The 22,543-nt window shown below is 43.9% G+C and overlaps 1 protein-coding gene across 3 annotated transcripts in view; it reads right to left on the reverse strand.

Moving 5' to 3' along the window:
• Positions 1-560: 560 nt before the first annotated feature.
• Positions 561-22,543, reverse strand: part of RAB7A (RAB7A, member RAS oncogene family) — a 91,780-nt gene continuing 69,797 nt past the window's right edge. Inside the window, exons 2-6 of one of the 3 annotated variants that reach the window (XM_012002225.1) lie at positions 19,702-19,762; positions 17,279-17,405; positions 8,922-9,025; positions 7,709-7,792; positions 561-2,034 (exon numbers count right to left, since the gene is read on the reverse strand). In XM_012002225.1, coding sequence (XP_011857615.1) covers positions 1,722-2,034; positions 7,709-7,792; positions 8,922-9,025; positions 17,279-17,405; positions 19,702-19,754 — 681 coding nt within the window. In that variant the 5' untranslated portion in view covers positions 19,755-19,762 and the 3' untranslated portion in view covers positions 561-1,721. Of the gene's footprint in view, positions 2,035-7,708; positions 7,838-8,806; positions 9,026-17,278; positions 17,406-19,697; positions 19,763-22,543 lie in introns of those variants that run through there. The other 2 variants (XM_012002226.1, XM_012002227.1) reach the window with 2 other exon arrangements.

Below are 22,543 nucleotides of genomic sequence, written 5' to 3' on the forward strand. Positions count from 1 at the left end.
CTGCAAAACCTAAAGTGACCCACGGCCTGAACTACTACTATTTTAATAAAATTGCTTCTAAGTGGGATCTATTCCATTCCAGGTAGGGGTTTACATATGTTGGAATACAGGGTCTCTGCTGCCAAATCTTCCTCTCCTGTGACAAATGCAGAATTATACATCTAAGTGTTAGCAACTAGGTCAACTAAAAATAAAACACATAACACATGAATAGGTTACAGTTACACCTACAGGATATGCATGGCTCAGAGGTCCCCAGCAGTTTGTGGTTGATCTTCTAAAGGGACAATGCTTTCTCCATCCATGGTCCTCAACCTCCAACACTGCGATTAAACTACCCACCCCTCACCCCTCAAACAACAACAACAACAACAAAAAAAACAACTAGGGACAGGCACTACAGGACCAGATATGAGAGGGCCTTTCTGCCTCGAAGCACCACACATGCCCATTTATGGAGGGCTCCTTGCTGGATAAGGCATTGGCTATGATTAACTCATGTGGTCTCTACTGAGTCAAGGCTCTCAAAGAAGGAAAAAAAGACATGGCAAAGGCAGATGATCATTGTTCTTGTTCAATTTTATTGGCATTGTGTTCATCTCTTTACAGAAGAACTCAGCCCACACCCTAGAATGTAGACCTTTGGAAAAAGGAGAAGTGCTCCATTAAGCAAGCTACAATGCGGGGGCAGATCCTAGGAAGGGAGCAGAACTGCCAGGGTTCCAACCAAAGAAACAGGTTAATTAATAATGGGCAATATTGGGGAGATGGGTGGGAAAAAGGAGAAAAAGCTCCGCTAACCTAGGGATACCACAACCCTGAAAGGAGCGCCTTCTAGAACAAAGGTAAAAATCACTAGGACAGATCTGTGAGGGTTTTCCTTTCGCTCTCATAGTAGGATGTTGATCTAACAGGGGAGTTTTGAAGTGTGGAGCAGGGGGGAAAAAAAGAAAGAAAATGAGAATTTTAATTTTTGAAATAACGGCAATTTATCCATTGCACATACCACTGTATTATGCAAATCAACCTTTTGGAAAATTTAGACACAGAAGGGAACTAGACAGTTTTCCCCCTGGAGAGATGAAAAGCTTTTTGGCTCTTAAGTCTTTGATAAAAGGCGTACATAATTCTTGTGTCTACTGTACAGAATACTGCCGCTAGCTGGATTTCCCAATTCTGAGTAACACTCTGCAATCCAAACAGGGTTCAACCCTCCATCTTACATGCCTGCATTACAGGACTTAAACACATAATCCAAGAATTTCTTACACTAATTTATACATTTTAATTGGTTGCATATATTAACATGTACTATAAGATTCTTTTCTAAGAAGCATTACATAATAAATGGATACTGTAAAAAGATCTGATTAGTTAAAAGTAACAAGCATTAACAGATAGATACATACAAAACTCAGCCTGATCAGACTGGGTGTGAGCCTGTAATGGGGCATGGGGCACCAGCCTTCCCAAGGGGTAGCCTTCAAGGAGGGAGGGGAAAGGGGAGGTAAAAAGACCACAAGACCGTTAAAAAAAAATTAGACACAGATTAACTGTAAACAGTTCTCTCTCTCTCCAGTGGACAAAAAGAATAAGCTTCCAATGCCAACTCCATATCAGAATGACATCCACCGCTGGCCTGTCCTGCTGCCATACACGCGGGCTCATGTGGGTGGGCAGGCAGACCCCAAAAGCCATCACGGGCAGGGGCTGGAGTTTGATTACGTCAGGGGTGTGTGTGTGTGTGTGTGTGTGTGTGTGTGTGTGTGTGTGTGTGAGACATGTGGGGTGTAACAATGTTTGATGGGGTTTTCTTTTGGCAGCTGGATGTGAGAGATCAATGTATGTTTTGTTTGGAAGAGGAGAGGGGAATTGTGTTGAAGGCCTACGTGTGTTCTTGGTTTGTGAAGGACTCTGTGCTCAACTCTCACTGCCCCCTCAGCAACTGCAGCTTTCTGCCGAGGCCTTGGCCCGGTCATTCTTGTCCAGTTTGATAGGTTCAGGGAATTCGTTGTACAGCTCCACCTCCGTTTCCTGGACAAGGAGACAGAGAAAGGTTGGTTATTCAGGGAATTGAAACATTTCAGCCCTCATTGCGGGCCCTTTCTGCCCAGGAGGGGCTCACTTCTGCTTGGGCAAGCAGAGTGGGTGGGGAACTGTGGAGCAGAGCCTGCCCACGCAGTTAAGGGAACACTCTGGCAGAAGGTGCCATGCTCAGAAAGTAGCAAGAGAAAAAGATTTTGTGACAACTCCAGGTCAATGTGGAGAGAGGAGTCCTGTCAGGAGAAGCATCAGTCTGCACTGAGCAATCAGGACAGAAGTTCACATACGTTCTCAATCAGATCATGATCTGGGAGCTCTGGGACCACATCCACATCCAGTTCAGATGCTTTCTGTATGTTCCCTATAGTTGACAATGGTTGACAATGGTGTGGATTTCTAGCTTCTCAAACATCTGGCAACCCTCAGCCAGTATGTGCACGAGGTGAAGTGGCTGGAGTTGAGTATGAGCTGCCCTCTCAACCTGGAACACTCCTTCTACCTCCCCATCTTCCATACACTTTTCTGGACCAATGTCCTCTGCTCTGGTCTCTTTTTTCTTCCAAAGGTTTAGCAGAGTTTTGTCTCCCAAATGCTGCAGGCCTAGAAAGGCAGCTGTGAATGAATTTTATTACCATCTGTGACAAGTGTCAGAGCAGATGGACTATGGTCATTTTAGTGGGACTTTGCTAAAGTAACATGTTTCCAATGAGGAGTAGCATTCTACTTTTGGGTGCAGGAAAACAATGTCACTTAAACATTGAGCACTTGTGTGCCAGTGACTGTTTTAGGATATGCAGATAAAGCAGGAACTGTTTCTATTCATTAAAAGTTATCTAGGAAAAAAATCATTCCATTCACAATAGCTATAAAAGTATAACACATCTAGGAATACATACTTAAAAAAATAACAGCTTTGGCTGAGCATGGTGGCTCATGCCCGTAATCCCAACACTTTGGAAGGCCGAGGCAGGTGGATCACCTGAGGTCAGGAGTTCAAGACCAGCCTGGCCAACATGGTGAAACCCCATTTCTACTAAAAATACAGAAATTAGCCGGGCATGGTGGCAAGCACCTATAATCCTAGCTACTCAGGCGGCTGAGGCAGGATAATTGCTTGAACCCAGGAGGTCGAGGTTGCAGTGAACCAAGATGGTGCCACTGCACTCCTAATAGCTTTATTGGGTTTTAACTCACATGCCATAAAGTGTACAATTCAATGGTTTTTAGTATATTCAGAAAGTTGGGCAACCATCAACATTAACTCTAAAATACTCTCATCACCCCCCCCAAAAAAAACCCTATGCCCATTAGTAGTTCCTTCCCACTCCCATTCTACACCATCCTGGACCCAGCAACCACTGATCGATCTACTGTCTCAATAGACTTGCCTATTATTCTGGACACTTAATTTTTAAACATTATTTATTTTAATTTTCCCCATTTCTTCTAGTGGACTGCAATTTCTGTTTTTGTTTTGTTTTGTTTTGAGGCAGACTCTCGCTCTGTCGCCCAGGCTGAAGTGCAATGGCATGATCACAGCTCACTGCAGCCTCTAACTCCTGGACTCATACAATCCTCCAGTCTTGGTCTCCCAAGTAGCTGGAACTATAAGCTCGTGCCACCACGCCTAGCTAATTTTTAATTTTTAGTAGAGATGGGGCCTTGCTATGTTGCCCAAGATGGTCTCAAACTCCTGGTTTCAAGCGATCCTCCAGCCTCAGCCTCCCAAAGTGCTGTGATTTTAGGCAGGAGCCACTGCATCCGGGCCGGACATTTCACTGAAATGGAATCATACAACATACGGTCTTTTTACAACTGGCTTCCTTCGCTTAGCACCCATGTGGCAGCAGGTGTCACTACTTCATTCCTTCTTATAGCTGAATAATATTAGAATGCATGGATAAGCTGTCCTTTGTTTATTCACTTATCAGTTGATGGACATTTGAGTTGTTCTTACTTTTTGGCTGTTACAAATAGCGACATTTTATATTGCCACTAGTACCTAGGAATATGTTTACTGTGAAAGGCAAAGGATCCTATTATAAATCAATTATAGCTTGGGTGTGTCTGTAGTCCTACCTACTTAAGAGGCTATGGTGGAAAGATCACTGGACCCCAGAAGTTGGACGCTACAGTGAGTGATGATTGCACCACTGCGTATCAGCCTAACAGAGCAAGACCCTGTCTCTTTAAAAAAAAAAAAAAAAAAATCAATCAATCTTACTGAAGGAACAGAAACAAGACCTAAAATAGATTCATGGGTGGAATGTTTTGTTTTTTTGAGATGGAGTTTTGCTCTTGTTGCCCAGGCTGGAGTGCAATGGTGCAATCTCAGCTCACTGCAACCTCCGCCTCCCAGGTTCAAGCAATTCTCCTGCCTCAGCATCCTACGTAGCTGGGATTACAGGTACCCACCACCACGCCCAGCTAATTTTTTGTATTTTTAGTAGAGATGGGGTTTCACAATGTTGGCCAGGTTGGTCTCGAACTCCTGACCTCAGGTGATCCACCTGCCTCGGCCTCCCAAAGTGCTGGGATTACAGGTGTGAGCCACCGCACCCGGCCGGGCAGAATGTTTGTGTTCCTCCAAAATTCCTGTGTTGAAGCCCTAACCCTTCAGGTGGCTGTATTTGGAGTAAGGAAGGAATGAAGGTTAAATGAGGTTGCAGGGAGGGGTCCTGATCTGAGAATTCGTGTCCTTTTAAGAAGACGTGACACCACAGACACCTTGCTCATGTGTCCTCTCTCTGTGCACACAGCAGAAAGGGCATGGGAGGACACAGTGAGAAGACAGCAGTCTGTGAGCCCAGAAGAGCGCCCTCACCAGAAACAAAATGTGCCGGCATCTTGCTCATGGACTTCCAGCCTTCAGAACTGTGAGAAAACAAAATGTCTGTTGTTGGACCCACCCATGTTGTGGGGTTTTGTTAACGCAGCCTGAGCAGACTAATGCAACAGCTGCAACAAAATTGCAATCAATGGGGAAAAAACAGTGGGCTTGAAGAAAAAAATTCCAATCAAAATCTCAACAGAGTTTTATTTGGGGTGTGGAAGGTAAGAGAGGAAAATCATGGAACTGAAACAAAATTATTAAAAAATAATGTGGCAGGCAGGGTGGGGCGGCTCATGTCTGTAATCCCAGCACTTTGGGAGGCTGAGGTGGGCGGATCACAACATGAGTTTGAGACCAGCCTGGCCAATATGGTGAAACCCTATCTCTACTAAAAAATACCAAAATTAGCCAGGCATTGTGGCAGATGCCTGTAATCCCAGCTACTTGGGAGGCTGAGGCAGGAGATTCACTTGAACCCGGGAGGCGGAGGTTGCAGTGAGCTGAGATCACGCCATTGCATTCCAGCCTGGGCAAGAGAGCAAGACTCCACCTCAAAAAAAAAAAAAAAAAAAAAGAATGTGGCAAGAGGAAACTTGCCTTATCAGGCAGTGAAATCAAGACAGTCCAGATAAGGGAACATGGCATAGACATCACCAGAACAGACTGGAGAGACCAGAAACAGATCCCAGCACATATGAGCATTTAGCACAGGCCACGGTCTATTCAGGGAGGGAAACGGCTTATGTAACATAGCCGAATGATTTCAAACAACTGGCTGAGCTCTCTGAGAGAAAAGGCAAGTCTCTCTTTCCTGCCATAAGCCAAAACAAATTCCAGCTGAATTAGAGAAAAATCTGATGTAGACACAGGAAACACAGAAACTTAAAATGACATACCCAAATAAAAAATTACTTTTTTCCTATGTTCAAAGGACTTAAAAATACCACAGAGTTGAAAAAGTCACTTGAGATGCAAGTAGAATTAACTTCAATTGACTAGCAGCTCATGAGAACTGAGAGAGGCCCAACCATGTGCTATGTGCTAGCTGTCTGCAGCAGAGAAAATCCAAATGGCTAAGCCCCAGGGAGAGGGACTCAGAGGGACCAGTAGCCACGATGGTGGCAATTTATACACCCAAAGATTGGCAATGTCAGTAGAGTGACAAGTGACACCTATTGCTTGCTGGCAAGGAGGTAGAACAAAGCAAGCCCACGCTGCTGAAATGTTATTCCCCTTGGGGAAAGCAACCTGGCACCCTAACTTATAATAAAACAGACCCTCCAATGTAACAATCTAACTCCTTAGGGGCTAGCTCTAAAAATAAAAGCATAAAGACAACAGGGACAGTAGTGATGGAAGAGAAAAACTCAGACGGTGATGCCAGGCAACAGGGAAACAGGTGGGAAACACTATCCTACACGATTTGGATTTCCATTCCCTTATATGAACATTAAGAAAAACACAACCATTTATTATTTGTGGGTGAGGGTGGCCAAGTCTGCATCTTGGTCTTTTCCTTACCACTTGAGGGCTCTCCTGGCATTCTGGGTGGAACAATTTCCTCACTGAGTAGGTCTGTCCCTTTCATTCTGGAACACTTAGTGCAGACCCCACTCATGCCAGAATTTCCCTGGTCCTTGGAGCAACCATTCCAAACAACTCTGTCCTGCTGAAAGCCATTACCTTCATTCTGTCGGCTTCCTGGAGTCAGCAGAATCTGCCTTGCCCTTACAGCCACTATGTGCTTCAAGTGCTCTATGCATCCCCCCAAACCTGTCACACCTCTGACCACCCCCAGACCCTGTCTGATGAGGCCTCGTGATCTGCCTTAATCACCACTGCCCCTAACAGAGTTGTACATCAAAACAGACTTTCAACTCGCATGAGTGGTTGTATCTAATCACAGAAACAGTAAATAAGAAATTCTAGGTATTGTATTCCTTGAATAGTTTTCCTACATTTTCTTCCTTGTGTTGTTTACTTAACTGTTCCTAAGGAAAAAAGTTACCTGTCAGTATGTGAGAGCTGAAAGAGTTGGTCTCATTTAATCTTCATAATCACCCTGCAAAAGCAGGTATTCCCATTTTTCAGGTGAGGGGGTAGAAGTTCGGATATAATTTAATTTTTAATTTTTTTTTTGAGAAAGAGTCTCACTCTGTCACCCAGGCTGGAGTACAGTGGTGCAATCTTGGCTCACTACAACCTCTGCCGCCTGGGTTCAAGCAATTCTCCTGCCTCAGCCTTCTGAGTAGCTAGGATTACTGGCAACCCCCACCAGGCCTGGCTAATTTTCTTTTTATTTTTTAGTGGAGATGGAGTTTCACCATGTTGGCCAGGCTGGTCTCAAACTCCTGACCTCAAGTGATCGGCCCGCCTTGGCCTCCCAAACTGCTAGGATTATAGACGTGAGCCACCATGCCTGGCCATAATATATATATTTTTAAGCCCAAACTACATATAATGATTGGTAGGCAGCAGAGCTGGGATTTGTATTCAAGTTAATTTCCTTCTTAAATAGAGCAGCAATCTGATCAGGGGTCTCCCAGTGATCTGATCTCCTAATCGCAGCCAAGAAAATAAGAACAAGCCTAGTAAAAGAAGGGCAGTCTCAAGTCTTCCCAGCCTCTACATCTTTTAGGTTATTTCCCCAAAGTGGGGTTTCTGGAAGCTTAAGCAGAACATGTCCTAACCTTCCCAGATGAACACTTAGGGTATTCTGACTACATAGAAAAGAGTGGGTTAGGGAAGAAGATTAAGGGCAGGAGGTCAGGCAGGGACTGGGTCAGTGGTCAGGCATCACAAGAGTGGGCAGGTCAGCTGTGGGAGACCCACCTGCTTAAGTGCATTCCGTGCAATCGTCTGGAACGCCTGCTCCACGTTGATGGCCTCCTTGGCACTGGTCTCAAAGTAGGGAATGTTGTTTTTGCTGTAGCACCAGGCCTGTGCCCGCTTTGTGGCCACCTGAAAGGAGAAGTAGGGTGCACACAGGCTCATGATAGAAGCAGCTAGCACTGACTCCATCCTCCCCAGGAAGTGTCATGGTCCCTCGTCTACAGGTGGTACAGGTGAGGACACAGATGTGGGGAAAGAGGGTGTTGGAAGAGACCAGTAGACCCGTCCAAACTCGCCCTGCTGGCTATGCTCAGGATAGCTAGGATTCAGCTAGAGAGCTCAAAGCCTGTCTCAGTCTACAGCTCATACCTTCTGACCCTCAGTTATACTTAAAAGCCATTTGTGAATGGAGAAAGAAGCCAGTCTGGGAAGAAATGAAGAGTGTTTACTGGGACCTCAGAGATCCCAGGACAGGAAATGCCCAGCAGCTTGGTCTTAAGGTTTAGAGTCCCTTTACCATTACTGCTAGTGTGATGTCACCCATGCCACTCACACATTCTCATTCCTCCCCCAACCCCTAGCCCATTTTCAGCCAAGAGATAAGGACTAAGTCACTTAGGAAGGGGAGAAAAAAAGATCCATGGTCAGAAATAAACGTAGTCGTAATTAATCAAAGAGTCTATGTTTCCAACAGAAATGATATTTGAAACTATAACTATAGTACAGCAATTTCACTCAAAGCCCAAAGCAATATTCTGCACACATGGAGATCCAGGCACGGCCTGGAGGTACTGGGAGGGCACTACCGAGAATGACAAAACTGAATTCCCTCCTTCAAAGTGCAGAAAGGGAAGTGAAGTTGAGATAGCCAAGATAATGGCGTAAAGTCACAGCCAGCTGGGAGCAGGATGGGGACTTAACCCAGGTCACCTGGGTCCCAGTCCTTAAAGGCAGTTGGCCTGAAGGGCTGGCATAGGGTGATGAAGACTCCCACCAGCACCTCCTAGAGCCATGTGAGCTTAGCAGAGAACCCTCCAAATTCACAAGGCCCCTCGGGAGCAGGTGTCTGTGACAATATCTATCATCGTTGGTACTTACTTGTCTGTTTTCGAGGTCAATCTTGTTTCCCAACACAACAAAGGGGAAGTTTTCAGGATCTCGGGGACTGGCCTGGATGAGAAACTCATCTCTCCAGCTATCTAGGGTTTTGAATGTGTTGGGGGCAGTCACATCAAATACCAGAACACAGCAGTCTGCACCTCTGTAGAAGGCCACACCAAGAGACTGGAACCGTTCCTGTCCTGCTGTGTCCCATATCTGTGAGAGACAAAACATTTATTCCTCGGGAGAGTGCTAGGCAGAGCACAAGGAGCATGTATGCAGGGGATGCCAGAAGAAATGGGCTAGATTGTGAGGTCACCCACAAAGACAAATGACACCAGACTTCAGGAAGCAAATTTCAGCACCAGAGTATCCGAAACAATCCTCACAAATATTGTATGTAAGTATGTGTCTGTCTATGAGCAGGTGACATGAGTCCAATTTCCAGGGCGCTAGAAATTTCTTATATCTTGATCCAAGTAGTGGTCACATTTAGGTAAGTGTGTAAAATTTGAACTGTAAATAAAACTTAGGTACTCTGGGAACTTTCTGAGAGCAATGGAAATACAGGGAAGTGAGGTGATGACTCACAAATGATACAGTTCAATTTATGCATTTTACTGTATGAAAAGTTTGCCTAGCCAGGCACAGTGGCTAACCTGAGGTCAGGAGTTTGAGACCAGCCTGACCAACATGGAGAAACCCTGTCTCAACTAAAAATACAAAATTAGCCAGGCGTGGTGGTACATGCTTGTAATCCCAGCTACTTGGGAGGCTGAGGCAGGAGAATCTCTCGAACCCAGGAGGCGAAGGTTGTGGTGAGCCGAGACCGTGCCACTACCCTCTAGCCTGAGCGACAAGAGCGAAACTCTGTCTCAAAAAAAGAGAGAAAAGTTAGCCTAAACAACAAAAAAGATTAGCATGTTATATTTCATTTGTATTATACCTCAATTAAAAAACAAATGAAAAACTCTTGACAGAAAGAGATCAAGAGAAAGACAATAAGAACACACACCAGATTAAATCCCAGGTACTACTGACCAGCTCTAAGCTGGTCACATCATTCACTTCCATGCTAGGTTTAAGAGCAAGGCTGGGTATATTTACTGCCCTAGATCCGTAACAGGCACTCAAACAGAGCCAGACAAACATGATAACAACTCAGATATAAGAATGAAGGGCAAAAAAGACAAATTTATCTCTCATGATTCCACTGCCTCTCAGCAGGTTAGGGCACTAAATGTTCCCTTCCCCAGATACAATAAACGAAGTCCACACATGTAGACTAAACAGGATCAGGGCTGCTGGTAGTACTCATTTATGTGCTCTCCTGGTTCTCCAATGTTCTACACTGAATATGTATGCATCTCTGTCAGTGGAGAAATGACCCCATTCTCAAACAAACAAACAAACAAATAAACGAACACTTGGCATCCTCCCACACAGGAAGGAGTTCATGTCTTGTTCTAGTTATTTGTGTGGAGAGGTTTTCTGGAGCTGACTGGAGACTGCACATGTGACACTCTCCACATTCTCCCACGTTCCTCCCCTTTACCCCGTCACGCACTAGGGCACTCTGGCAACAGCAGATGGGGTGACGTGGGAGAGCAGGTTCACTGGACTTTACAGCTGCCCAACAGATTTAGTGAACCATCCATTCCTGTTTTTAAGAAAATATTGTTGCCAATCTCCTGTAATTATAAACAACTCAGCAATGAACATTAGCATAGAGAGCTTTTTCTGTATTTCAAACGGCTTTTTTTCAGGAAGACTCCTACAAGCAGAATTACATAAGAACTCTGTTACTGTTAGGTGGAACCAATTCATCATCTGGAACTCATATACACAGAGAAGGCAAAGTAATACTTTCAAAAAGAAAAGTCAACAAGTTGATGGGTTCCTAGAAAGTTACCAAAATTAATTTAATTTTGAATTTACAAAAGTAAAGGCCATATTTATCAAAACATCAACAAGTACAGTCCTATGGCTGACTGTGATCTTTAAATTTTTTAATATTTTAATTGAAATTGTTAACAGTGACCTAGGTTCTTGGAATCTTCCATGACAGAAATCAAGAGAGATCACCAGACACAATAGCAAAGAGAAAGTGAAAGTTTATTTAGCTTGTGCATAGTGAGCTAGCACTGCAAAAGGAAAGGGGCAGCTGTTCTCTGAAAGCAGTGTGGGAGTTAACTTTAAAGGGCCTTCCTATGGGGAGGGGTGATGTCAGGGTATGTATATAGGAGGGGTTTCTCTACCGCATGCACAGTGGCTAAACATGCTTCTTCAGAAATTGCGTGTAGCACTAGCAGGTTAAATCTCCACCCTGGGTGTGATTTTTAGCATTAAAATGAGGAAAAGGTAACTATAAGTTGAACTGCACATGCTGGGGGCCCCAGGGAGGTCCCTAGCCCCATGAAGCAGGAACTTATGATAACAGTTTCTTGGGATTTTTTTGCTGCTGATTGTCTGGAAGTTAGGTAAGCTACAGCTTGAGTAAGGGGCTTTTGTTCTTTTTCTCTAGACTACATCAAAACAGGAAACCAGCCAACCTGCTTGTCTCAAAATGGTTTGTTTTCTCCATTTAAAATTATACCCTTATAACTATCTACCCAATACTCTGATGTTACCAAAATTAACACTGTTATTTTAATCCATTTTTTCCAAGAATTAACCCTTCCCCCATTGCATTTTCTTCCTACTTTACCACAAGCAAATGCTCCTGAAGAGATACCTTACATAAATAGTATCATTCTGTACAGCTTTTTGCAACTTGTCTTTTTTCACTCCCAAAAGTTAACAGTTATATAATATTTCATTGCCTTAACGGACTACACTTAGTTTCCCAGATCATTTGAGTTACTTGCAGTTTTTCACTACTATCCATGCAACGCTGCAATGGTAACTCTCGTTACACCTCAGACGTCATGCCCAGACGTAAGTTTCTCTAGGCCATACACTCAGACTGTTGCTGCATAAGTGTATGTTCAACACTGGGGAACAGAGTGGCAGTTTCTACTGAAAAGGCTGTACTCATTACTACACTCCTACCATCAACCTGAGGCTGTTCAACTCCCTATATTCTAGCATCCACCAGGTTGCCTACTGCTTGGATATTATTAGGCATTAACATCTTTTTCACCTGCTTGTATGGTTTGTTTTTGTTAGTCTGGGAATCTTGTTATACAGATGTTTAATGTAATCTATTATCAATCTTCAACATTTTATGATTTGTACTTTCTTTTTTTTGAGACGGAGTCTTACTCTGTCGCCCAGGCTGGAGTGCAGTGGCACGATCTCGGCTCACTGCAAGCTCCGCCTCCCGGGTTTACGCCATTCTCCTGCCTCAGCCTCCGGAGTAGCTGGGACTACAGGCGCCCGCCACCTCGCCCGGCTAGTTTTTTGTATTTTTTAGTAGAGACGGGGTTTCACCATGTTAGCCAGGATGGGCTCGATCTCCTGACCTCGTGATCTGCCCGTCTCGGCCTCCCAAAGTGCTGGGATTACAGGCTTGAGCCATCGCACCCAGCGATTTGTACTTTCCGTACTTTCAAATGCCAGAGGGGAAAAGTATTCACTATTTTCATTTTTAAAGTTTTCATTTTGTATTTTTTCCACCTTCAGGTCTTGAATCCTCTGGTTCCCCCAAGCTAGAATGTAAAGCTCTGTCCTGGTCCCACTTATTTACCCTACTGGCTAGGCGCAGTGGCTCATGCTTGTAATCCCAACACTTTGGGAGGTCGAGGTGGGTGGATCACCTGAGGTCGGGAGTTCGAGACCAGCCTGGCCAACGTGATGAAACCCCATCTCTACTAAAAAAAAAAATACAAAAAATTGCCCGGGCGTGGTGACAGGCGCCTGTAATCTCAGCTACTCAAGAAGGCTGAGGCAGGAGAATCACCTCAATTGGGGAGGCGGAGGTTGCAGTGAATCAAGATCAGGCCACTGCACTCCAGCCTGGGCGACAGCAAGACTCCTGTCTCAAAAAAAATAAAAAATAGGCTGGGTGTGGTGGCTCATGCCTGGAATCCCAGCACTTTGAGAGGCTGAGGTGGTTGGATTACGAGGTCAGGAGATCAAGACCACCCTGGCTAACACGGTGAAACCCCATCTCTACTAAAAATACAAAAAATTAGCTGGATGTGGTGGCATGCAGCGGTAGTCCCAGCTACTCGGGAGGCTGAGGCAGGAGAATCACTTGAACCCAAAAGGCAGAGGTTGCAGTGAGCCAAGATTGCGCCACTGCACTCCAGCCTGGGCAACAGAGTGAGACTCGGCCTCAAAAATAAGTAAGTAAGTAAGTAAGTAAGTAAGTAAATAAATAAATAAATAAATAAATAAATACACACCCTACAACACCCTTCTCCCCATGTATTACCAGAGAGGTGCACCCTGTGCCCTCTGTTCCTGTGCTCTGTGTATCACTGTACTAATATCACTGTTTAAATTACTATGAACTCACAATATGTTCCGTGGAAATTTTTCATGCCTATTTGATTCCATCTAAGATACTACTCAATTTCCAGATTCCTTCTGAACAGTATAGAGAACTTTAAAAAACAAGAAACACAGCAGTCACTAATATTTCCCTACACATTAGATTATATAGTTCTGATCTTTGTTTCCTCATATTACTTTGGAAGTTACATACTCATGATTCCAAAAATAGATACAAGTATACTACTGAAGTGTTCTTCCTTCAGACCTATCTACGTGAAATCATTTTCTGCCTGGAGTTATCCTTTAGAACTTCTGCCACTAGCCCTTAAAGACGTACTCTTTCATTCAGGAGGGTTATTTCAGCAGAGACAGAACACTGTGCTGCCCGTCTCTTTCCCAACATACCCCACTGCCTGCTGGGCTCTGCTGTTACTGCCAGGACTCACCTGGCAGCCTCAGTGCTGTGCTTGTCAAGTTTTCCTCAGTCTATTTTTAAGTCTTTTTTTTTTTTTTTTAAATTTCACTATGACTTACACAGAATTCTTTTTATTTATCCTTCCTGGAATTTGGGCTTCCTGAGTCAGTGGACTGGTGCCACATCAGCTCTGGAAAATCCTCAGCAAATATCATCTTTGATCTATTATTCTCTCTTTACACCTTCTGAGACTGATTAAAAGTAGGTCCAACCTTCTCACTTTCACTTATCTCTTTCATATTTCCTGCCATTTTTCTTCCATTCTTCCAACACTTTTCTGGTGTGGCCAATCTGCTGTGCTTTAGCAGCATTCTCTGAATTTCCAAATTTCATTGATTGTGCTTCATTTTCTCCCCACATCAATGTTAACCATTTCGTTTCTTCTCTGCAGATTAAAAGATTATCTTATATTTAACCAAAGCCCCTTTAAGTGAGGTATGGCTGACATACAAAGGCTGCACATATCTAATAATCTAATGCATAGAACTCAATGAGTTTGGAGAGAAAACCATCATTACAATGTAGGCCACAAACCTATTCATCAAAAGGTTCCCCCCATCCTCTTTTATTAGTTTTTGTGATAAGAACACTTAAAATAAGTAAATTCTTTTTAAAAATTTTTTTGTAGAGATGAAATGTTGCTATTTTGCCCAGGTTAGTCTCGAACTCCTCTCTTGGCCTCCCAAAGCACTAGGATTACAGGCAAGAGCCACTGCATTCAGCATGCAAAATTTTAAGTGTACAATATAGTATTGTTAACTACAGGCACCATGCTGTACAGATCTCTAGGATTTATTCATCTCATACAACAAACTCTGTATGCTCCGTATTTCTTTAAATATAAAAAAACACTCTGGAATTACCAGGCAAGTTTTTCACTGGTTCTTTCTTGTGGTGCTTGTTTTCTTACTTTGATTATATTTTACTGCAAGCTGCTAAAAGCCCTCGAAAAACACACGAGGATTCCTCAAGATCAGGATAATGACGCCTTTGTCCAGAGACAATGATTTTCATTTACTTCTAGTATCTGAAGCTGGCTACAAGAGTACAAAGGCCATCCTTTACTTCAATCTCTTGGGAACTTGTTATCTTTTTCCACTCTTTCCTCACCTCACTCAGTGCCCTGTGGATCTCCTGATGGGGTTGACTTCAGGGGTGCAGCACCCCAAGGTCCCAGCTTAGTAACACAGATGGGACTGTTATGACAACCCCCCAACCAGCAGCGGCCGAACTCTGATTTCTGAATTCGCTGGCCCACATGGCTATCAAAACCACAGCTCAGCTGGAGAAGTTCTATTTTTCCTCAGCAAAAGGCAGTCTGAGTCTTGCTGCGACACATGGAGAATCTTCAGATGGGCCTTTACCCCAGCTCCCTGAAGTTATTCTACTCCCTTCTGCCTTCTGTTGAGAATTCGTCAGTCTGTTGTTCCTTTGTAAGTCGTGTGTTTTTTTCTATAGTTGCTCTTAAGATTTTGCTTTTTGGTCTTCAAAATTTTAAGTCTTCTTTTAGAAAATATGCTCAGCTCTTATGGCTTACTGCTTTTTTCAGCTGTATTTAATCTACAGTTTAACTGTTCATTTAGCTTATTTCAATACTATTTTTTTCACTTCTTGAAGTTCTAAGTTTTCCATATCCTCATTTTTTTATAGTATCCCTTTCCATTATGGTTTCTATTTCTTTTTAGAACATCTCTAGTCATTGTGAACATCTCTTGTAGTACATTATTTCCTCATGTGGTTATGAATTCATCTTCTCTCCTACAGTAGTAAATGTTCCTACAGAGTGGTCTTACCCTTGTTTTTGCCAGGACTGACAGAGATTTATGTTAAATTCTTTGAGACAAAGATTTCTGTACATGTGGATAGTGGGACTGAGATTCTCCAACAACTGCAGACACAAGTTTTGCCAATTCCTTGGGCCAAGGTTTTCCAGTTCTACTCTCAAGCTTGACTTGCTTAAACTGCAGTTACATTTTGAAGATCTCTAGGTGTATGTGTATAGGTAAGGTGAGGATGAGAGATTCATACTAGCTCTGTCCTAGAAGCGTCAGTCAATTAAGAGTCCTGATCCTCTAGGAGCATGCCACAGCTCAAGGTCAACACATGTACAAACTTCTACCTTTAACCTACATCATTCACACATTTCAGCGAGCCCCCACTATCTGCCAGGTACTTGCTAGGACTACAATGGGATTGGAATTTGCCTCTAGAAGCATGTAGGAAAGAACATCTGCCACAGAGATAGAAGTTTCAAAAGATCTGAGCGAAAAGTTGGAGACTTCTGGTGGGTATACAGGCCCTGCTGGAAGCAGAGACATATCCACCAACACAAGTCTGTAAGAGCAGCACATGATTCAGAAGGACTGGAAGGAGACAAAAAAAAGTGAGTAGCAGCTATTTCTACCATCTTTCCTTGCCTCCATAATGGTGTGCATGAATGTCTTGGTTGATGCTCTCAAAGGCAAACACCAGGTACTTATTAGGCTGTGCTCCCAAGTCATCGTCTGGTTCTAAGTGTGAAACGAAACATGATCACGTTGAAAAACTGAAATCATCGGTGATCACAGAGCTGGGAAAATTACTGTGAACCTCACAGGCAGGTTAAAACTGGAATGAATGGCCCCAGATTTGATGTGCAACTCAAAGATCTAGAAAAGTGACAGAATAATCTACTCCTATCCCATTAGTTTGGTTTCAAAGTCAGGTTGTACTGACAACCTCAGTTGGCATCACGGACCATGAAGAAAGAGATGAAAATACAGGAGGGAAAATCATGGGATTCTTTTATTTTTTTAATTTAGTGACAGGGTCTCACTCCATCACCCAGGCTGGAGTATAATGGAGCAGTCACAGTTTACTGCAGGCTCGAACTCCTGGGCTCAAGGTATCCACCCTTCAGGGGTTCTTTTCTAGGGATATAATACATGTATACAAACAAAATGACTCAAAGGGGAAAAAAAAAGGGAGTAACAGTTTATAGCCAGAATGTGAAGGCTTTTCAACAAGTCACATGAAAGAATCTACATCTTATCCTAACTGTTGAAAGGGAAACCCTTGAAAGATTAATAAGCTGATACATAAAAAAAAACAGATTGGCTCAATAGACACACAACTCTTGAAGTTACATATGAAATAGAAAGTCAAAAAAATAAAGAAACTTCATGTCTCACTACTGATGTGAGACAAAGATGTTTACCTAAAGCACTGGGCAAGAACGTCAAGAGAAACACAAGATAGAGACCTGCAGGTTGCCAAATTTAGCAAACAAGACCAAAAACAACAAAAAACAAGAAAGGATAAATCTTGAGTTTTTTTTTTAAAAAAGAAGAAATTTTAGTGTGTCTTAGCAAGTTGTATCTGAGATATACAAGAAGTATACCAAAAAAGTATTCACTATTGATCTGAAATTCAAATTTAACTGAGTATCAGCCAATTATCTACAAATAGGATAATAAGATTTGAAGAACAGGGAAGGAAAATGTCTATGCATGAGGAAAGATTAAGACTAAAGGAACTATCAAGGCCTGGTTAGCACAGCCAAGACATATGCTTACCTGCATTGTGACTAGTCTGTCATCCACCATCACCTCCTTGGTCAGAAAGTCAGCTCCTATTGTGGCTTTGTACTGATTGCTGAATTTCTTATTCACATACTGGTTCATGAGTGATGTCTTCCCGACTCTGAAATTGGAGAAAAACCACAAGCATAAGTCAAATAGGAAGGTCCTGAAACTGACATGAATTACTTGAAGCATTTAAAAGAATCTGCCTGACCTGAAGGACAAGAAACTGCTCTCACAGCAAAGGGCAATGCCAGTAGCCTTCCCAGCATTACACTTTTGAAGTTTTGTGCTTTCTCTCTGGGTAAAAATACAAGGTACAGATGTGGGGCAGATGTGGAAAAGCTGCTTACATGTTTTGGTACAATCAGGTCAAATGGTAAAGCCTAGTATTATTTTTCCCATTCTAGAAGGATGCCAGCAAATATACTCCTTCTAAAGAAGCTTCACTAATAAGAGTGCTCTGCTATTCCAACAGTATCCCTGCTATCTTAGATGTTTCTCCATTTAGTGGCTGCTCTTTAGCTTGATGAAGTAACACCAGGAAGAAGACCTTGGCTTTGAGCAGACATATACCACTCAGACAATTTGCTGCTTTAAAGTTTAAAATCTGAAGCAGAAAAAGCACCAATATATCACCAAACCAAATATACTTCAAAGAACACTCCTCCAAATATGTTTTCCAGTAAGAAAACTCAGCAAGAGACAATGTGTGATTTTTCTGTGATGAGGTTAAGGCAACCTAAAGATAATGCAAAAACCTTCCAAATACCCAGTGATATCACGTTCCTTTGCCACAAAGGAACATGTTCATATTTGTGTTAAAGAACCTGGAGGTACCCAGACAGCCTAAGGCAGTGTTTTCCAATCCAGACCACCTGAGCCAGAATCTCCAAGGGGAGAGGTGGCAAAACCTGGAATCAAATGAGGGCTCGGTGAGACTTTTTGCACACATTTGGGTAAGGCAGGCCTAAAAGCACTATCTTTCCATCCCGACAGGGATGGAGTTGCGGGGTAGGAAAGACAGCACAAATTTAGGCCCTAGCCCACTGGTCTGGGGCTGGACAAATGCTAGCGAATAAAAAGTTCTTCAAAGGCTGGGCATTGTGGCTCAAGCCTGTAATCCCAGCACTTTGGGAGGTCGAGACGAGTGGATTGCTTGAGTGCAGGAGTTTGAGACCAGCCTGGGCAACATGGCGAAACTCTGTCTCTACAAAAAATACAAAAATTTAACCAGGAGTGGTAGAACATACTTGTGGTCCCAGCTACTCTGGAGGCTGAGGTGGGAGGATCACTTGAGCCCAGGAGGTTGAGGCTGCAGTGAGCTGTGATTACACCATTCACTCTAGTCTGGGCAACAGGGCGAGACCCTGTCTCTCACACGCATACAAAAAAAGGTTCTTCAGGTGATTCAGATAAGCCAGTCAAGATAGAAAAACCTCTGGCTTTTCAAAGGAAGGACAGGGGACTTTGGACTAAAGAAGCATGCCTGCATTTGCTATTGTTGTTATTTTTAAAAATACATACGCTTCCAATGAGTCAAAGCTTTCATGGGTCCCTTCAGATGCCAAGTCTGAAAAGCCTACCACAGAATCTTTTTATTTTAAGAGTTGGGGTCTTGCTCTGTCACTCAGGCTGCAGTGCAACGGCATGATCATACCTTGCTACAGCCTCAAACTCCTGGGCTCAAGCCATCCTCTCACCTCGGCCTCCCCAGAAGCTAGGACTACAGGTATGGCACCTGGCTATATTTTTTTTGTAGAGACAGGTCTCAAACTCCTGGGCTCAAGCAATCCTCCCCTCAGCCTCCAAAGCACTGGAATTATGGGCATAAGCCACCTCACCAAACCTACCACAGAATCTTAAGAGCCATTAGAGTGACCTACATGGTTAGTGGCACATCTAGAATCAAAACCCAGTTGTGCCATCCCAGGCTCTTTTGCAGATAGACCTGAAGCAGGCACAGCAGCAGGAGGATACTGTATGGTACACTAAGAACACACATCTGCTAGGCCAGATGCCAATGGCAATACATCTATGTAACAGCAGGAAGATACTGTATGGATACTGTATGGTGCGCTAAGAACACACATCTGCTAGGCCAGATGCCAATGGCAATACATTTATGTAAGGAAGACTCCCCAGCCTGGCCAGCTTGGAGAAAAGGGATTCCATGAAAATGCCTATCCTTAGTAGAGTTCAAATAGTCATCCGTTCCCCATAAAAATCATGCTAAAAACCAGAGAACAAAAGGTTATATAACAAGGATCATCTAAATTTCTGCCACGCAGGGAAATATGTAAGGCCCTAAGCCTCCACTACGAAAGCAGCAAGTGACAGCACAGACGGTATGGGCTCCGCAGCAGAGAAGCTTAGCTCTGAGCCAATCTGTTAGCTCAAATTCATGAGAAACTTACCCAGAATCTCCCAGGATGATAACCTTCAGCAACACTTTCTTCCTAGAGGTCATCCTTCAAACTAAAGGGGGAAAAGGAGAAATAACTGTGAGTGTGATGGAAACACCAAGGCAAAACACCTCCCTTGCATAAACGTCTTAGCAGCCCCGAGAGTGCAGGGCCCTGAGCCTTCCTGCTAGTTATCTTCTTTCCACCCAGGGGGCCCTGACAAACAACAGTATCACTCACCAGAACCCTGGACCCAAGAGCTAGGCAGAACAGCACAGGAGGGCGATCCGGCCCCTGCAAGCTCTTGGAGAGAATGTCTTCTCTTGCTTGGGTGGCGGATCAATTGAATGGATCGGCAATTTGAACCAATGCTCCAACTTACTCAACAGCTTGGTCCTTGCTTCATTCAGGTCACTGCTTCAGTTACACTTTCTTAAAGAAGTGATAGCTTTATCTAAAGCAGCATAACCCCTCATTTGCTCTCTATCCCATTACTCTGCTTGCTTTTTCTTCAGAGCACTTACCACTAATTGACATTTTTATGTACTATGTTAATCTGTTCTCTCCCTTTTCTAATAACCTCCATGAAGACAGTTTTACTCCTCATTGTATGCTCAACACCAAGTAGAAATTTATTTTTTTTTTTTGAGACGGAGTCTTGCTCTGTCACCCAGACTGGAGTGCAGTGGCCAGATCTCGGCTCACTGCAAGCTCCGTCTCCCGGGTTCACGCCATTCTCCTGCCTCAGCCTCCCGAGTAGCTGGGACTACAGGCGCCCGCCACCTCGCCCGGCTAGGTTTTTCTATTTTTTAGTAGTGACAGGGTTTCACCGTGTTAGCCAGGAGGGTCTCGATCTCCTGACCTCGTGATCCGCCCGTCTCGGCCTCCCAAAGTGCTGGGACTATAGGCTTGAGCCACTGCGCCCGGCTGAAATTTATTAAATGTTGGGTACTGTCTGAATAATACTTGACTCTGCAGCTCTAGGGACTACGCTTTTCCAGAAAATCTTTCAGGCAGCCTTGTCTACTCATGACCAGAAGATGTGAAAAATGCCTGATCTCTGCTCAACTATCTTCCAAGACTTGCCACAGCATGGTCTATCTACTCATCAAGACAGGGCTCCTGCCGTAACTGCCTCTGATTTGCCAAGGTCTGACTCAGTGACTTCCAGAAAATGAATGGGACTCAGAAGAACTACTTGTTAGTTTCCTCTTTAACCACCTAACTTTTGAAGGCAAGGCTGACAGCAGTGCCTACAGTAGGAGTGACTTAAGCAGCAGATACGAACCCAGGCCACAGGGATTTCTATTCTGGTTTTGCCGCTTATTAATTTAGCTATATGACCTTGAGCCAGTCATTTAATTTCTCTGCTGGAATAGGGAATATAGAAATGATAGCTCTTATGTCCTAAGAATGCTGTGAAGACTGAATGAATAAAATGCTCAGGACAGTGACTAGAAAATGGTAGATGATTAGTAAATACTGGCTACTACCATCTTAAGGTATGCCAAATACAGATATGAGTAACAGAACACAGAGTCCAGAAGACAGTGAGAGAAGCAACAGGTCACAGCTCCTAGGCAAGGTTATCCAGCTATCCCCCTCTTTCCAGATGCTTGGCTGTCAATTGTTCTTTTTCTTAACAGGTGGTATTACACCCAAGACCACTAACTAAAAGGAAGTATCAGACCTGACTACAGTCCTACAGGGCAGGATTTGGTAACAAGGCCTGCGCTCTTGAAAGTGACCATCCTCGATGGCTTCAGAGTCTGTTTCTGGCTACAAGAACAGTATGGGAATAGGAGCCAGACTAGAGGATGGTTTGCTAGGCAAATACCCCAGGTCCCATGACCTATGCAAAGGGTCAAGCTGTTTCTCATGCCTCATGCCCATGGCTGGACTGTGAAGACACTGTATCTCAGCCCAACAGCATTTATCTAGAAAGTTCTTACTAGTGCTAGTTAGGGGCAGTATAAGATGACTTGAAGTTCTGTCTTCCATGATAATCAGCACCGAGAGGTATACCCCAAACTATTCATTATATGTGGAGCCTCACTATTCCCCTACCTTTCTCCCCAGGGACTGCTTTGACTGGTCAAAGTTTAAATGTCACACTCTAAAGTCTGGTATCACATTTCAAGACAGAGATCAGATGATGAGAGTGGTGGTAAGTTTCAAATCGAAAGAAGGGGAGGCCAAGGCGGGCAAATCATGAGGTCAGAGTTCGAGACCAGCCTGGCCAACATGGTGAAACCCCGTCTCTACTAAAAATAGAAAAGGCTAGGCACGGTGGCTCACGCCTGTAATCCCAGCACTTTGGGAGGCCGAGGTGGGCGGATCACGACGTCAGGAGATCAAGACCAGTCTGGCTAACATGGTGAAACCCCGTTTCTACTAAAAATATGAAAAATCAGCTGGGCGTGGTGGCATGCGCCTGTAGTCCCAGCTACTCGGGAGGCTGAGGCAGGAGAATCGCTTGAACCCGGGAGGCGGAGGTTGCAGTGAGACGAGATCACACTACTGCACTCCTGCCTAGGCAACAGAGTGAGACTCTGTCTCAAAAGAACAAAAAACAGAACAAAATTAGCTGGGCATGGTGGCACGTGCCTATAATCCCAGCTACTCAGGAGGCTGAGGCAGGAGAATCGTTTGAACCCAAGAGGCGGAGGTTGCAATGAGCCGAGATCATGCCACTGCACTCCAGCCTGGGTGACAGTGTGAGGCTCTCTTTCAAAAAAAAAAAAAAAAAATTAGCTGGGCAGGCACCTGTAATTCCAGCTACTCTGGAGACTGAGGCAGGAAAATCGCTTGAACCCAGAAGGCAGAGGTTGCAGTGACTGGTGGGGAAGGGAAA

The sequence above is a fragment of the Mandrillus leucophaeus genome, unplaced genomic scaffold (genome assembly GCF_000951045.1).
Source record: "Mandrillus leucophaeus isolate KB7577 unplaced genomic scaffold, Mleu.le_1.0 Scaffold680, whole genome shotgun sequence".
Classification (NCBI taxonomy): domain Eukaryota; kingdom Metazoa; phylum Chordata; class Mammalia; order Primates; family Cercopithecidae; genus Mandrillus; species Mandrillus leucophaeus.